The 16,129-nt window shown below is 37.0% G+C and overlaps 1 protein-coding gene and 1 long non-coding RNA gene across 2 annotated transcripts in view; one reads left to right on the forward strand and one right to left on the reverse strand.

Moving 5' to 3' along the window:
• The window catches only part of MALRD1 (MAM and LDL receptor class A domain containing 1), a 621,227-nt gene that overhangs the window by 99,126 nt on the left and 505,972 nt on the right, over positions 1-16,129 (forward strand). Inside the window, exon 12 of the mRNA XM_082449909.1 lies at positions 13,224-13,321. Coding sequence (XP_082306035.1) covers positions 13,224-13,321 — 98 coding nt within the window. The remainder of the gene's footprint in view (positions 1-13,223; positions 13,322-16,129) is intronic.
• The window catches only part of LOC309655062, a 42,958-nt gene continuing 30,787 nt past the window's right edge, over positions 3,959-16,129 (reverse strand). The window contains exon 2 of the long non-coding RNA XR_014260594.1: positions 3,959-4,454. This is a non-coding gene — a long non-coding RNA (uncharacterized lncRNA). The remainder of the gene's footprint in view (positions 4,455-16,129) is intronic.

Below are 16,129 nucleotides of genomic sequence, written 5' to 3' on the forward strand. Positions count from 1 at the left end.
CTCTTTTTTTTTTTTTCTTCCCCCCCCAAAATTGTTGTCTTTCTTTCCTGTTGTGGAATGATGATACTATGTATTTTCACTTCTATATATAGACTTTATAAATGGAACTCTGGTTTGTCGTGCTTTAAATTGTCCTGATCAACTTAATAATTTGTGCTTAATTGAGTTTCCTGAAAGGAGCATTGTTTTAATAACAAAACTTTTTGTTACACTTTTTAAAAGGTTGGATTGAAGGCATGAAGAGGGGAAAAGTCTTCTGGTAATTTTCGCTAGTTGTCATGAATCATGTACAGTAGGGTGGTCTTCTTTTTAGAGCAATCCAAATTTCATAAAACAGAAAGAAAAATAGTTTAATCCTTTTTCTAAGAACAGAGAACAGAGAGTTAGCACTATCTTTAAAATAAATCTACAAATACTTGAATGAAATATAATCACTCTTATGGCTTCTTTGTAATAAACAATCTTACTTCTTCCCCATATATACTTTTTTTTTTTTCTCATTTGTATATTTATTCTTTTTTTTTTTTTAAACATCTGTATTGGAGTATAATTGCTTTACAATGGTGTGTTAGTTTCTGCTTTATAACAAAGTGAATCAGTTATGCATATACATATGTTCCCATATCTCTTCCCTCTTGCATCTCCCTCCCTCCCACCCTCCCTATCCCACCTCTCTAGGTGGTCACAAAGCACCGAGCTGATCTCCCTGTGCTATGTGGCTGCTTCCCACTAGCTATCTATTTTACGTTTGGTAGTGTATATATGTCTATGCCACTCTCTCACTTTGTCACAGCTTACCCTTCCCCCTCCCCATATTCTCAAGTCCATTCTCTAGTAGGTCTGTGTCTTTATTCCCGTTTTGCCCCTACATTCTTCAGGACCTTTTTTTTCTTAGATTCTATATATATGTGTTAGCATACGGTATTTGTTTTTCCCTTTCTGACTTACTTCACTCTGTATGACAAACTCTAGGTCCATCCACCTCATTACAAATAACTCAATTTTATTTCTTTTTATGGCTGAGTAATATTCCATTGTATGTATGTGCCACATCTTCTTTATCCATTCATCTGTTCCCACTACTGGGCATATACCCTGAGAAAACCATATTTCAAAGAGTCATGTACCAAAATGTTCATTGCAGCTCTATGTACAATAGCCAGGACATGGAAGCAACCTAAGTGCCCATGCATACTTTTAATCAGCAGTACAATTTTTACATATCCCCTTAAAATAGAGCAACCATAACTACATATGGCATTCCAATAAGGCTTTGTGAAGCTCCAAGGAAAACAGAAGGGTTTTGTTTGGATAACATTACAAAGGTACATTAGTATCATATTAACTTAATAATAAGACAACTGTACTGTAGATCCTCTTTAAGCTTGTATAACCCCACTGGACATTATTATATTTGTTTCTCCTTTGAGATTTCCAAAGAAGTATGTGAAAACTAACAGTGTTGACTGTGTCTTTAGCCACTGGAAATTGGGGTTAGTTGGGGAGGATGTTAGGGGATGGGAGGAAGACTTTGGCTATCCATCCATTATCTAAAACTATAAATGCAGCTTATTATTTAACAGTGGAGTGAGATCTTAATTTTTGCTTTTGTGCCAATGAGCCTTATTTTTTCCTTAAGATTCTGTGACAGATTGGATTAAATTTAAAGTTTATGATAGGAAGGAGACTATTAATTATTAGAACTATATGTATTAATAGTACATTTCCTCCAAGCTCATATAATGTTTTTTTTTTCCTTTCTCAAACCACTTATTGAGTATATATCATATTACTAGAGTTGGGTGTACACAGGTGGAAGGATATTTGGGTTGTTTCTAAATTTTGGTGATTATGAATATTCTATAAGATTTGCCTACAGGTTTTGTCTGGATATAAGTTTTCATTTAACTTGAGCACTCTTTCCAATTCCTATGCATAATTAACATTTCCACTCTGGTTAGTGAAAAGACCCTACTATTGCTGGCCCTTTGTGACCTTGGGGCAATGTTTCAGCTGCCCCTTTTAGAAGCTTTTCCTCCAGTCTCAGGTAGTTTCCTTATATCCATATCCTGGTCAGTACTCAGGTGGAAATTTGGGGGGAACTCTCTGGAGATCTCTGGAGCTCTCTCTCTTTGCAGCTCTCCCCTCCTGGAACTCTGCTTTATGAACTATAGCCACTTGAGTCTCCCCGAGGTGCTATCTTTTCAACTTGAGGAGACCACCACACTCCTCCTGGCTTCCTCCTCCCTGAATGGCAGCTGGAAACGCGGTTTAGGCAGTAAGCTGGGGAAATTATATGGCTTAGTTCATTTGTTTCCCCTCTCAGAGATCATTATCCTGTGGTTCTACATTCCCATTGCCCTACATTTGAAAACTATTATTTAGTATATATTGTTTTGATTTCTTTGCTACTGTTAGACAGAAGACTAAATCTGGTCCCTGATACTCAACCTTGCCTGGAAACAGAAAAAGCCTAATTCTTTTTGTTTTTTTGCTTTATTTCTTTTGTCTGGATATGCCATTATATATCTAGCCATAATCTTATTGAGTGACAATATTATGACAGTGCTGCAAAATCCGTACTTATATGCATTTTCTTATATGGGGAACTTTTATTCTATGCAGTAAATGACTAAAAGTGAGACTCCTATTTTTTTACCAAAAAATATGTACTTTCCCCTCAAATTTTAATACTTAAAATTCCAGCAGCAAAAAAGAGTGCTTTTTTTCTATTTGCCTACCATCAATAGACATTATATTCTCTTAATTTTTAAAAAACTATGGGTATAAAATGATTTTTCATGTGTAACCTTGATTTGTCTTTCACTGAAAAATGATTTTTCAGATGTTTCTAATTTTTCAATTTATTTAGATCTTTAATTTCTCTAAATATTTGAAGCTTTCAGTGCATAGACTTAAAAATATTTTGCTAGTATTTTCTTAGGTTTTTAATATTTTTGCAGCTACTGTGTCACCTTTTAAAAACTTATTTTTTTTGGTTGCTGTATATATAAGTGCAATTATATTTTTAAATACTGACCTTGTATTCAATGACCTTGTTAATTTTTTTTATTATAGTTAAGAATTTATAAATGTTTCAAATTTTCTGGGTTCATAATTACTTTGTCTTCAAATAATGACAGTGTTACTTCCTTCTTTCTAAGTCTTAAGCCTTCTGTTTTTTTTCTAGTTTTATCGCCCTAGATAGGACTTCGGAAAAATGTTAAATAGAGCTTGTGATAGCTGCTGTACTTGTCTTGTTCCTATTTAGGGGAAAAGCTGTCAGTAATTCAGCCTTGAATGCTGTAGTTCCTAAAAGGTTGTTTTGTTTCAGATAAAGATGTTTCCAAGCATAGCACAAGGAGATCAGCTCAGTGCTTTGTGTCCACCTAGAGGGGTGGGATAGGGAGGCTGGGAGGGAGATGCAAGAGGGAGGAGATGTGGGCATATATGTATAGCTGATTCACTTTGTTATACAGCAGAAACTAACACACCATTGTAAAGCAATTATACTCCAATAAAGATGCTAAAAGAAAAAAAAAGATGTTTCCTTCTATTCATAGTGTGTTAAGTTTATATATATATATACACACACACACACACACACACGTATGTTAGCATGTTAAAACTTGTCACATGCTTTTTTCAGCATATGTTGTGATAATCATATGATCATGATATTATCCTTTTTGTTTCTAATAAAATGAATGATTTTTCAAATATTAAACCATCCTTGCATTCCTGATCCAAACCTCCTTTTGTTGGTTTTATTTATGATTTCTTTCTTCCTTCTTAATGGTAATATTTGTGATATTTTTACCTAAATTCATTATAAATGTTCTCACAGCATGTAAGGAGTCCCTTCCGGGCCATTGTATTAGGGGGCCCATCCTTTGCAAAAGGTGAGGTTGAGGCTGGCCTGGAAAGCTTAACATGGGGAGACTGACCCCTCCATTCTTTTCTATTTTACTTTTTAAAAATTTTTGAACTTTATTTAATTTATTTTTTTATACAGCATGTTCTTATTAGTCATCAATTTTATACACATCAGTGTATACATGTCAATCCCAATCTCCCAATTCATCACACCACCAACACCACTCCCCCGCGGCTTTCTCCCCTTGGTGTCCATACGTTTGCTCTCTACATCTGTGACTCAACTTCTGCCCTGCAAACCGGTTCATCTGTACCATTTTTCTAGGTTCTGCATACATGGGTTAATACACGATATTTGTTTTTCTCTTTCTGACTTACTTCACTCTGTATGACAGTCTCTAGATCCATCCACGTCTCAACAAATGGCCCAATTTCATTCCTTTTTATGGCTGAGTGATATTCCATTGTATATATGTACCACAACTTCTTTATCCATTCATCAGTTGATGGGCATTTAGGTTGCTTCCATGACCTGGCTATTGTAAATAGTGCTGCAATGAACATTGGGGTGCATGCGTCTTTTTGAATTATGGTTTTCTCTGGGTCTATGCCCAGTAGTGGGATTGCTGGATCATATGGTAATTCTATTTTTAGTTTTTTAAGGAACCTCCATACTGTTCTCCATAGTGACTGTATCAATTTACATTCCCAGCAACAGTGCTAGAGGGTTCCCTTTTCTCCACACCCTCTCCAGCATTTGTTGTTTGTAGATTTTCTGATGATGCCCATTCTAACTGGTGTGAGGTGATACCTCACTGTAGTTTTGATTTGCATTTCTCTAATAATTAGTGATGTTGAGCAGCTTTTCATGTGCTTCTTGGCCATCTGTATGTCTTCTTTGGAGAAATGTCTATTTAGGTCTTCTGCCCATTTTAGGATTAGGTTGTTTGTTTCTTTAATATTGAGCTGCATGAGCTGTTTATATATTGTGGAGATTAATCCTTTGTCCGTTGATTCGTTTGCAAATATTTTCTCCCATACTGAGGGTTGTCTTTTCGTCTTGTTTATGGTTTCCTTTGCTGTGCAAAAGCTTTGAAGTTTCATTAGGTCCCATTTGTTTATTTTTGTTTTAGGAGGTGGATCAGAAAAGATCTTGCTGTGAATTATGTCAAAGAGTGTTCTTCCTATGTTTTCCTCTAAGAGTTTGATGGTGTCTGGCCTTACATTTAGGTCTTTAATCCATTTTGAGTTTATTTTTGTGTATGGTGTTAGGGAGTGTTCTAATTTCATATTTTTACATGTAGCTGTCCAGTTTTCCCAGCACCACTTATTGAAGAGACTGTCTTTTCTCCACTGTATATCTTTGCCTCCTTTGTCATAGATTAGTTGACCATAGGTGCGTGGGTTTATCTCTGGGCTTTCTATTTTGTTCCATTGATCTATGTTTCTGTTTTTGTGCCAGTACCATATTGTCTTGATGACTGTAGCTTTGTAGTATAGTCTGAAGTCAGGGAGTCCGATTCCTCCAGCTCCGTTTTTTTCCCTCAAGACTGCTTTGGCTATTCGGGGTCTTTTGTGTCTCCATACAAATTTTAAAATGATTTGTTCTAGTTCTGTAAAAATGCCATTGGTAATTTGATAGGGATTGCATTGAATCTGTAGATTGCTTTGGGTAGTATAGTCATTTTCACAATATTGATTCTTCCATTCCAAGAACAAGGTATATCTCTCCATCTGTTGGTATCATCTTTAATTTCTTTCATCAGTGTCTTATAGTTTTCTGCATAGAGGTCTTTTGTCTCCCTAGGTAGGTTTATTCCTAGGTATTTTATTCTTTTTGTTGCAATGGTAAATGGGAGTGTTTCCTTAATTTCTCTTTCAGATTTTTCATCATTAGTGTATAGGAATGCACGTGATTTCTTTGCATCAGTTTTGTATCCTGCAACTTTAGCAAATTTATTGATTAGCTCTAGTAGTTTTCTGGTAGCATCTTTAGGATTCTCTATGTATAGTATCATGTCATCTGCAAACAGTGACAGTTTTACTTCTTCTTTTCCAATTTGTATTCCTTTTATTTCTTTTTCTTCTCTGATTGCTGTGGCTAAAACTTCCAAAACTATGTTGAATAATAGTGGTGAGAGTGGACATCCTTGTCTCATTCCTTGTCTTAGAGGAAATGCTTTCAGTTTTTCACCATTGAGGATGATGTTTGCTGTGGGTTTGTCGTATATGGCCTTTATTATGTTGAGGTAGGTTCCCTCTATGCCCACTTTCTGGAGAGTTTTTATCATAAATGGGTGTTGAATTTTGTCAAAAGCTTTTTCTGCATCTATTGAGATGATCATATGGTTTTTATTCTTCAATTTGTTAATATGGTGTATCACATTGATTGATTTGCATATATTGAAGAATCCTTGCATCCCTAGGATAAATCCCACTTGATCATGGTGCATGACCTTTTCAATGTGTTGTTGGATTCTGTTTGCTAGTGTTTTGTTGAGGATTTTTGCATCTATATTTATCAGTGATATTGGTCTGTAATTTTTTGTGTGTGTGGTATCTTTGTCTGGTTTTGGTATCAGGGTGATGGTGGCCTCATAGAATGAGTTTGGGAGTGTTCCTTCCTCTGCAATTTTTTGGAAGAGTTTCAGAAGGGTGGGTGTTAACTCTTCTCTAAATGTTTGATAGGTTTCACCTGTGAAGCCATCTGGCCCTGGACTTTTGTTTGTTGGAAGATTTTTAATCACAGTGTCAATTTCATTTCCTGTGATTGGTCTGTTCATATTTTCTGTTTCTTCCTGGTTCAGTCTTGGAAGGTTTTACCTTTCTAAGAATTTGTCCATTTCTTCCAGGTTGTCCAGTTTATTGGCATAGAGTTGCTTGTAGTAGTCTCTTAGGATGCTTTGTATTTCTGTGGTGTCTGTTGTAACTTCTCCTTTTTCATTTCTAATTCTATTGATTTGAGTCCTCTCCCTCTTTTTCTTGATGAGTCTGGCTAATGGTTTATCAATTTTGTTTATCTGCTCAAAGAACCAGCTTTTAGTTTTATCGGTCTTTGATATTGTTTTCTTTGTTTCTATTTCATTTATTTCTGCTCTGATATTGATGGTTTCTTTCCTTCTGCTAACATTGGGTTTTGTTTGTTCTTCTTTCTCTGGTTCCTTTAGGTGTAAGGTTAGATTGTATACTTGAGATTTTTCTTGTTTCTTGAGGTAGGCTTGTATAGCTATAAACTTGCCTCTTAGAACTGCTTTTGCTGCATCCCATAGGTTTTGGATCATCGTGTTTTCATTGTCATTTGTCTCTAGGTATTTTTTGATTTCCTCTTTGATTTCTTCAGTGATCTCTTGGTTATTTAGTAACGTATTGTTCAGCCTCCATGTGTTTTGTGTTTTTTACGTTTTTTTCCCTGTAATTCATTTCTAATCTCATAGCGTTGTGGTCAGAAAAGATGCTTGATATGATTTCAGTTTTCTTAAATTTACTGAGGCTTGATTTGTGACCCAAGATGTGATCTATCCTGGAGAATGTTCCGTGTGCACTTGAGAAGAAAGTGTAATCTGAGTTTTTGGATGGAATGTCCTATATATATCAATTAAATCTATCTGGTCTTTTGTGTCATTTAAAGCTTCTGTTTCCTTATTTATTTTCATTTTGGATGATCTGTCCATTGGTGTAAGTGAGGTGTTAAAGTCCCCCACTATTATTGTGTTACTGTTGATTTCCTCTTTTATAGCTGTTAGCAGTTGCATAATGTATCGAGGTGCTCCTATGTTGGGTGCATATATATTTATAATTGTTATATCTTCTTCTTGGATTGAACCCTTGATCATTATGTAGTGTCCTTCCTTGTCTCTTGCAACATTCTTTATTTTAACGTCTATTTTATCTGATATGAGTATTGCTACTCCAGCTTTCTTTTAACGTCTATTTTATCTGATATGAGTATTGGTACTCCAGCTTTCTTTTTTGTTTTTTTTTTTTTAAATTTTAATTTATTTGTTTATTTTATTTTCTTTATTTATGGCTGTGTTGGGTCTTCGTTTCTGTGCGAGGGCTTTCTCCAGTTGTGGCAAGTGGGAACCACTCTTCATTGTGGTGTGCGGGCCTCTCACTATCGCGGCCTCCCTTGTTGCGGAGCACAGGCTCCAGACGCGCAGGCTCAGTAATTGTGGCTCACAGGCCTAGTTGCTCCACGGCATGTGGGATCTTCCCAGACCAGGGCTCGAACCCGTGTCCCCTGCATTGGCAGGCAGGTTCTCAACCACTGCGCTACCAGGGAAGCTCTCCAGCTTTCTTTTGATTTCCATTTGCATGGAATATCTTTTTCCATCCCCTCACTTTGAGTCTGTATGTGTCCCTAGGTCTTAAGCACATCTCTTGTAGACAGCATATATATGGGTCTTGTTTTTGTATCCATTCAGCAAGCCTGTGTCTTTTGGTTGGAGCATTTAATCCATTCATGTTTAAGGTAATTATCGACATGTATGTTCCTGTGACCATTTTCTGAATTGTTTTGGGTTTGTTTTTGTAGGTCCTTTTCTTCTCTTGTGTTTCCCACTTAGAGAAGTTCCTTTAGCATTTGTTGTAGAGCTGGTTTGGTGGTGCTGAGTTCTCTTAGCTTTTTCTTGTCTGTAAAACTTTTGATTTCTCCATCAAATCTGAATGAGATCCTTGCCAAGTAGAATAATCTTGGTTGTGGGTTCTTCCCTTTCAACACTTTAAGTATATCATGACACTCCCTTCTGGCTTGTAGAGTTTCTTCTGAGAAATCAGCTGTTAACCTTATGGGAGTTCCCTTGTATGTTATTTGTCGTTTTTCTCTTGCTGCTTTCAATAATTTTTCTTTGTCTTTAATTTTTGCCAATTTGATTACTACGTGTCTTGGCGTGTTTCTCCTTGGGTTTATCCTGTATGGGACTCTCTGCGCTCCCTGGACTTGGGTGGCTATTTCCTTTCCCATGTTAGGGAAGTTTTCGACTATAATCTTTTCAAATATTTTCTCTGGTCCTTTCTCTCTCTCTTCTCCTTCTGGGACCCCTATAATGCGAATGTTGTTGCATTTAATGTTGTCCCAGAGGTCTCTTAGGCTGTCTTCATTTCTTTTCATTCTTTTCTCTTTATTCTGTTCCACAGTGAATTCCACCATTCTGTCTTCCAGGTCGCTTACCCGTTCTTCTGTGTCAGTTATTCTGCTATTGATTCCTTCTAGTGTAGTTTTCATTTCAGTTATTGTATTGTTCATCTCTGTTTGTTTGTTCTTTAATTCTTCTAGGTCTTTGTTAAACATTTCTTGCATCTTCTCGATCTTTGCCTCCATTGTTTTTCTGAGGTCCTGGATCATCTTCACTATCATTATTCTGAATTCTTTTTCTGGAAGGTTGCCTATCTCCACTTCATTTAGTTGTTTTTCTGGGGTTTTATCTTGTTCCTTCATCTGGTACATAGCCCTCTGCCTTTTCATCTTGTCTATCATTCTGTGAATGTGGTTTTTGTTCCACAGGCTTCAGGATTGTAGTTCTTCTTGCTTCTGCTCTCTGCCTCTGGTGTATGAGGCTGTCTAAGAGGCTTGTGTAAGTTTCCTGATGGGAGGGACTGGTGGTGGGTAGAGCTGACTGTTGCTCTGATGGGCAGAGCTCAGTAAAAGTTTAATCTGCTTGACTGCTAATGGGTGGGGCTGGGTTCCCTCCCTGTTGGTTGTTTGGCCTGAGGCAACCCAACACTGGATCCTACCTGGGCTCTTTGATGGGGCTAATGAGAGACTCTGGGAGGGCTCACACCAAGGAGTACTTCTAGAACTTCTGCTGCCAGTGTCCTTGTCCCCACGGTGAGCTGCAGCCACCCCCCTGCCTCTGCAGGAGACCCTCCAACAGTAGCAGGTAGGTCTGGTTCAGTCTCCCCTGGGGTCACTGCTCCTTCCCCTGGGTCCCGATGCACACATTGCTTTGTGTGTGCCCTCCAAGAGTGGAGTCTCTGTTTCCCCCAGTCCTGTCGAAGTCCTGCAATCAAATCCCACTAGGCTTCAAAGTCTGATTCTCTAGGAATTTCTCTTCCTGTTGCCGGACCCCTAGGTTGGGAAGCCTGACGTGGGGCTCAGAACCTTCACTCCAGTGGGTGGTCTTCTGTGGTATAAGTGTTCTCCAGTCTGTGAGTCACCCACCCAGCAGTTATGGGATTTGATTTTACTGTGATTGTGCCCCTCCTACCGTCTCATTGCGGTTTCTCCCTTGTCTTTGGATGTGGGGTATCTTTTTTGGTGAGTTCCTGTGTCTTCCTGTCGATGATTGTGTAGCAGCTAGTTGTGATTCGGGTGTTCTCACAGGAGGGAGTGAGAGCATGTCCTTCTACTCTGCCATCTTGGTTCCTCCTCACTATACACCTGGTGGTGCAGTGGACAAGAATCTACCTGCCAATGCAGGGGACACAGGTTCAATCCCTGGTCCGGGAAGATCCCATATGCAGCGGAGCAACCAAGCCACGACCACTGAGCCTGTGCTCTAGAGCCCACACACCACAACTACTGAAGCCCGTGCGCCCAGAGCCCATGCTCCGCAGCAAGAGAAGCCACCAAAACAAGAAGGCTGCACACCACAATGAAGAGCAGCCCCCGCCCGCCACAACTAGAGAAAGCCTGCGCACAGCAACGAAGACCCAACACAGCCAAAAATCACCCCTCCATTCTTTATTTTTATACTGTGCTGGTCAGCTAGCCTGTCTGGGGTATATGGGTGTACAAGAGTTTTACAATGAACAGTTCGGATTAACAGGAACAGTCTCTTTGGCATACTGTAATTCCACAGGTCTCTTAACTCAGTGTATTCTGTGGAGCAGGCTTGCAAGAAAATAAATCCAGAGACGTATTCCTAGAAGTACATGGGTCTGGGGTCAGAGTTCAGTATCTTTAGGCCTAACCTGCATCTATAAACTTTAAGTCAATATTATCTGTTTTTCAAATATTTGGTTAAAATTCTCTCAGGATTACATTTAGCGTCCACATCAGTTTTTACTAACATAATATTTTCATAATATCATCTTTCCATCTAATAACATGTTATCTCTTTTCATTTAATCAGAAGGCTTATAGTTTTCCATGGAGTTTTATAATGTTCTTCATATAAGTCCTGTCCCATTCTTGTTAAATTTATTCCTACGTATTTTGTATTATTGTTGTTAACTGTGAGTAGAATATTTCTTACCACTCTACATCCCGTGTCTTACTGCTAAAATAAATAAAAATGACTTAAAAGTGTTTCTCTGTTTCTGTTTACCTTACTAAATTCTTTTATTCATACTTGTCTTTATTAAAAGATAGCATCTGTTGGGGTTTCTATTTTTACAATTATATTATTGGCAATACTTGTGGAACTCTATCTCTACTTTTCTATTGTGTTTACTAGAAATTTTATTCTCTTGACTTCCACATTTACTAGAGTTATAAGATAATCCTAGTCCACGATAATTAATATTATCTCATATATCCTCTAATTACTAATGGTGACACAATTCTCTAGGTAGTTTCTCATTTTAATTAAAATAGTTTTGTTGTTTACCATTGAAAATGTTATTTATTTTGTGGTTGGTCATTAATCTTTATTAATTGTTTTTTTAAAATATTTTATTGAGGTTATTTGGAATGGCTGACTGTTTTTCACAGTCTTTTCAATATTTGTTGATATGAATCTATGATTTTACTCTTTAATTTGTTGATCTAATTGACTGTTGATAGGTCTGTTAAATCAAACCAAACCTCTATTCTTGGAAAGCTCACTCGTCAGGATACATTATTTTTTGATAAGAATTTCAGATGCAATTGAAACATTTTAATTTGAATTTTGTATGTATGATCATGATTGATATTGCTCTATTTTTATTCTATTTTCATCATTCTTAACAGAGATATCTGGCATCATAAAATGAGTCAGGGAGCTCTCCATAGTTTTCTAAGACCTGAGATATATGCAAGTCATGTGCTAGTATTTATTCTTTAAAAATTAAATAAAATTAAATAAAATTCAGCTGTAGGGCCATATGTTCTGGTAGATTTTTTTCCTATCACTTTTCCAGTTACTTTTGTGGCATAATCAATTTGTTCAAACCCTTTGCTTCCTTTAGATTTTGGAGTTTTAGTGTTTATATGTTTCATCCTTCATTAACTGCTTGTTTGAAATCATCCATATTGTTTTAAATGACCAGGGGAGTAAGATCTTTGAATGTATGTTAATTTTAGAATTTTAATTACTCTTGACATTATTCAGTTGAGTTTTACTTGAACCTCAAGTAAAGGATTTTTAAGCTGGATTAATTTTTCAAAATCATCTTTTCCTGCTCTACTCTTTTATAGGTGAAATAGAGAATTTAATGAGCTCATATATGCTGTTTCTATTACTCTTAGTTTGGATTTTGGGAACAGTGATCTTTATCCTTCCCAATTGGCTTTGAGATTTAACACCCATATAAACTGGGTTCTATTTTTCCCACTCAGAGACCACACTGCTGACTTGCAACCTTGGTTGTTTGGTTAAACATGTGGTGGTATCTATAAAGTAATATGTTTTAATTCTGAAATCCTTTTCATTCTGTGCAGTCAGCATTGATCTGTGTCTAAGAAAATCACCTTCTGAATGTGTTTTTTTCATCAAAATAGTTGGCTTTCCAAGTTGCCCATCACTCTATGATTATCAAAGGGCAGGATCAGGACTTGACATTGTTTAGCATAACCTTCCTTGTAAATTTTCATTATTCAAGGAAGCTACCCCGACAGCCGTTCAGAATGTGTGATCCTTCCAGCTGCTAAGAGATGTTATCCCCCGCGTACATTTGCCATGAGCACATCCACTGTAGTTAAAATCTAAAAGCAGTTATTTTGTTAACACTAGATTAGATCTTTAATTAAGCTTTCATCCCCACTAGCACAGACAACAGTGTCAAACATGTAAGCCCCAGGAGAAACCAAACGCATTCTATAGGCTCCTATCCTTCAGTACATGGCGAAGAAACTTACAAGCAAATGTCTCATGGGAATTTTGTAAGGGTATGTTGAATATCTAATTGTAAAGTTAGAAGCTTCATTTAATTTGATTTCTAACTGTGAGGTGAGTTAAGCCAATAAACATTTGCTGAGAGGATTTAGATCAAGAGCTTGTTTTTCATCACTTGGGTTTTATTTTAGATATTTAATGTTATCCATATGAAAGCACTTTTTTATCTACAGAGCTTAATGGTTAAGAAGTAAAAATGTAATTTTCTTTATCTGATTGACAGTTGAATGTGTGCACGTTAGTGCAAAGAACGACTAAATGTCCAACAGTAGAACTTGTATTCCTATGGCTTTACGTTTGTTTTTGCAGGATCGTTTATTTATTTGGGGGCACATGGATCACCTGCAGTGGCCAAGCTTGGAAGTCCTGTTCTTACAAAATCACTCAATGCCTCTACCCTGTGTCAGGTACCCAATTATTGGAATTTCCATTGGCCATTCTGTAGTTGTAAACTGTTAAGCTTGGGTTACTCTAGCTAGTACATGCCTGCTGTGTTTTACTGATATTTTCACAATGAACTGAGAGATTTATATGAGCTATTTCAACATGAAATGTCATTTTGTTCCGGAAGACATTTGCAGTATATAACTTACACCCTTCTTTTGGGGGGCCTATTCAAAAATATTTCTGTCATTTTGCATTCTTTCCATGTAGTTCTTTCAATAATTTAAAGCTGTGGGTACAGGTTGCCCAAACTGCTTGTTATCTTGGCCAACAGTGTTAGTTGAGGAAAATAAAAGCAGTTCAACAAGTTCTACTGAAAGAAAAATGAAAGGATGAATAAAGAAAGATAAATATGTGCAGAAAAAATAATTACATTTCCAAAATTTTATTTTTTCAGTTAGTCCTTCTGGTGCCAGGTAAACACAGACCAAGGGATAAAATACTCAGGTCATTTCCACAGCACAACAGAGAAGAAAGAAGAGGGACTTTGGAGTCAGATGGACCTAGTTCCACCTGGTTCCAGTCTCAGTTCTGCTACAAACGATATGCTTCCTTTGAGACTCAGTGTCCACACTGGAAGCATAGTGTTAGCCTGCCTTCTTCACATGGTTGTGAGAATTCAAACGTGATTAAGTAAAGCACCTGGAAAAGTACTTGGCAGGTATTAGGTGTTCAATAAACATAATCCCTTTACTTTCCGTAACATGAATGCCTATTAGATGCTTCTGTTCAGCTTGCCTTGCTTTCCGTCCTTTTGAGAGTTCTGACATGTCTCTAAGCCTTTAGGATTTCAGCTTTTTTTTTTTTTCTTGGTTATCAGAAAATAATGAAGGGATCAATAGTGCCATGCACTAAATTCATTACCTAGAAACGCAGGGTTACAGCACTAACACAGGCATTCCTGATGATAAATTACAGATCATCAGACCTTTTTAATTAAAGTATAAATTTAATTATACTTTCAGCTTGATATAATTCTCAGTGAGTGTGTTCAGAACTCTTAATAGGTTGTCCTTCTTTTTTTTTTTCCCCTTTGGTTTTTGCTGCCCATTTCTCTGTGGGAATTTGGATTAAAGAAACTGCCTGGACTCCACTTCCACCTCACCCAGATGGACTCTGGAGTCTCCCACCTGTGGTTTATTTTAATTAAATCTTATGTGATAGACGTAGGCTTTTTTTTTTTTTTTTTTTTTGAGAACTCCTGAAGCATTTACTTGCTCTTTAAAAAGTACTTTACAGGCTTACTGAACTTTAAGGTCATATACCAAAGCAATGCAATTGCTGTTGTTAAATTCGTTAACGACACTGGATAAAAAAGAATAGAATTTGTTAATTCTGCCTCTTTTACAGAAATGTGAACACTAACACTAAAAGCTTATTAAAAATTCTGAGACTCACTGAGAAATCATACAGTTTTCTTCTTTTTAAAGATGATCTACATTTCCCATTGTTGTATGTGGGTAGCCATTAATTTGTGGTCATAGGGATTGACCCACAATTTATGATTGTTTCTACTTGACATTTTTCTCTATTGTGGCTTATATTTGGAGCTTACCTGTGGGAGCTATTGGGGCGGAGCCTCAGTGAAAGCAATGGACAGTTTGGATACTTGGTGGTTTATCTCTCAGAACCAAGTCCTCAACCTTCCAAGGCCTTGGATACTGATTTAGAGGTTTGCCTTGGTTTGTGGAAAAGTAAGAGTATTATAGACTGCCAAAGAGGTATTTGTTTTTTCCCTTTTATCTGTATCTGCTTGAATGTTGGTAATCTTTGAGTTAGAGGGAGGGATATTTGGATTACTTTATAGTACTTTCCAGCTTAGAATTACTATTAGATTGTTAGAGGTTATTTATAGTCTGAGATACACATGGCCAAAGTTCTCTCCCATAGGAGTATTCTAAGAATATACTATTACTGTTTTATAAGTTTGTGGTAATGTGGGATTCTTTCTTTCATGAAAGTTACAAAATAAGCTAACAAACCAAATTCTTATCTTCTCGAGTAATCAGAAAATCCAGCTGATCTTCCTAATTGGAACATACTGATTGATAATAGTTGTATTCATGGAATAGCGAATGTTCTTTATTATAAAATGGTAAAGTGGGGTGGTGAAATAACCAAAGTTGGGCACTTTGATATGATTAAAGCCTTCATTTTATGGAATTACATTTTTTTCTCTACATAATCATACCAGGCTAACAGAGTTAAGAATATTTGTTTGAAAGGACTTTAAAGGGATATGAAGCTTTCTTTTGAGTCCTTTTTTCTAACAGCAGCTTTTTAGGTTCTTTTTGCATGAATTACCCTGTACTTTATGTGTAGCCAACACATGGCATCAACATGCAGAATTCTTCCTGTAACTACTCATTGTTCAAGATGTGGACTTTTATTTAAAAGCTTCAAAAGCTCCTTTGGTCACTGGTGGAAATTTGGCATTTTTCCTTGGAATAGCCAGGAGATAGGACAAACAGAACATGTGGGAGCCAGAAGCTACTATTTCTTATTGCTGTCGAAATACTGTTACTGTTTTTTTCTTATTTTAAACTTTTTCTTTTTTTAATTAATTTATTTTATTTTGTTATTTTTTATTTTTGGCTGCGTTGGGTCTTCGTTGCTGTGAGCTGGCTTTCTCTAGTTGCGGCGAGTGGAGGCTACTCTTCGTTGCGATGCTCGGGTTTCTCATTGCGGTGGTGTCTCTTGTTGTGGAGCATGGGCTCTAGGCGCGCGGGCTTCAGTAGTTGTGGCACGCGGGCTCAGTAGTTGTGGCTCAC

The sequence above is a fragment of the Balaenoptera physalus genome (genome assembly GCF_965194825.1).
Source record: "Balaenoptera physalus genome assembly, chromosome: 2".
Classification (NCBI taxonomy): domain Eukaryota; kingdom Metazoa; phylum Chordata; class Mammalia; order Artiodactyla; family Balaenopteridae; genus Balaenoptera; species Balaenoptera physalus.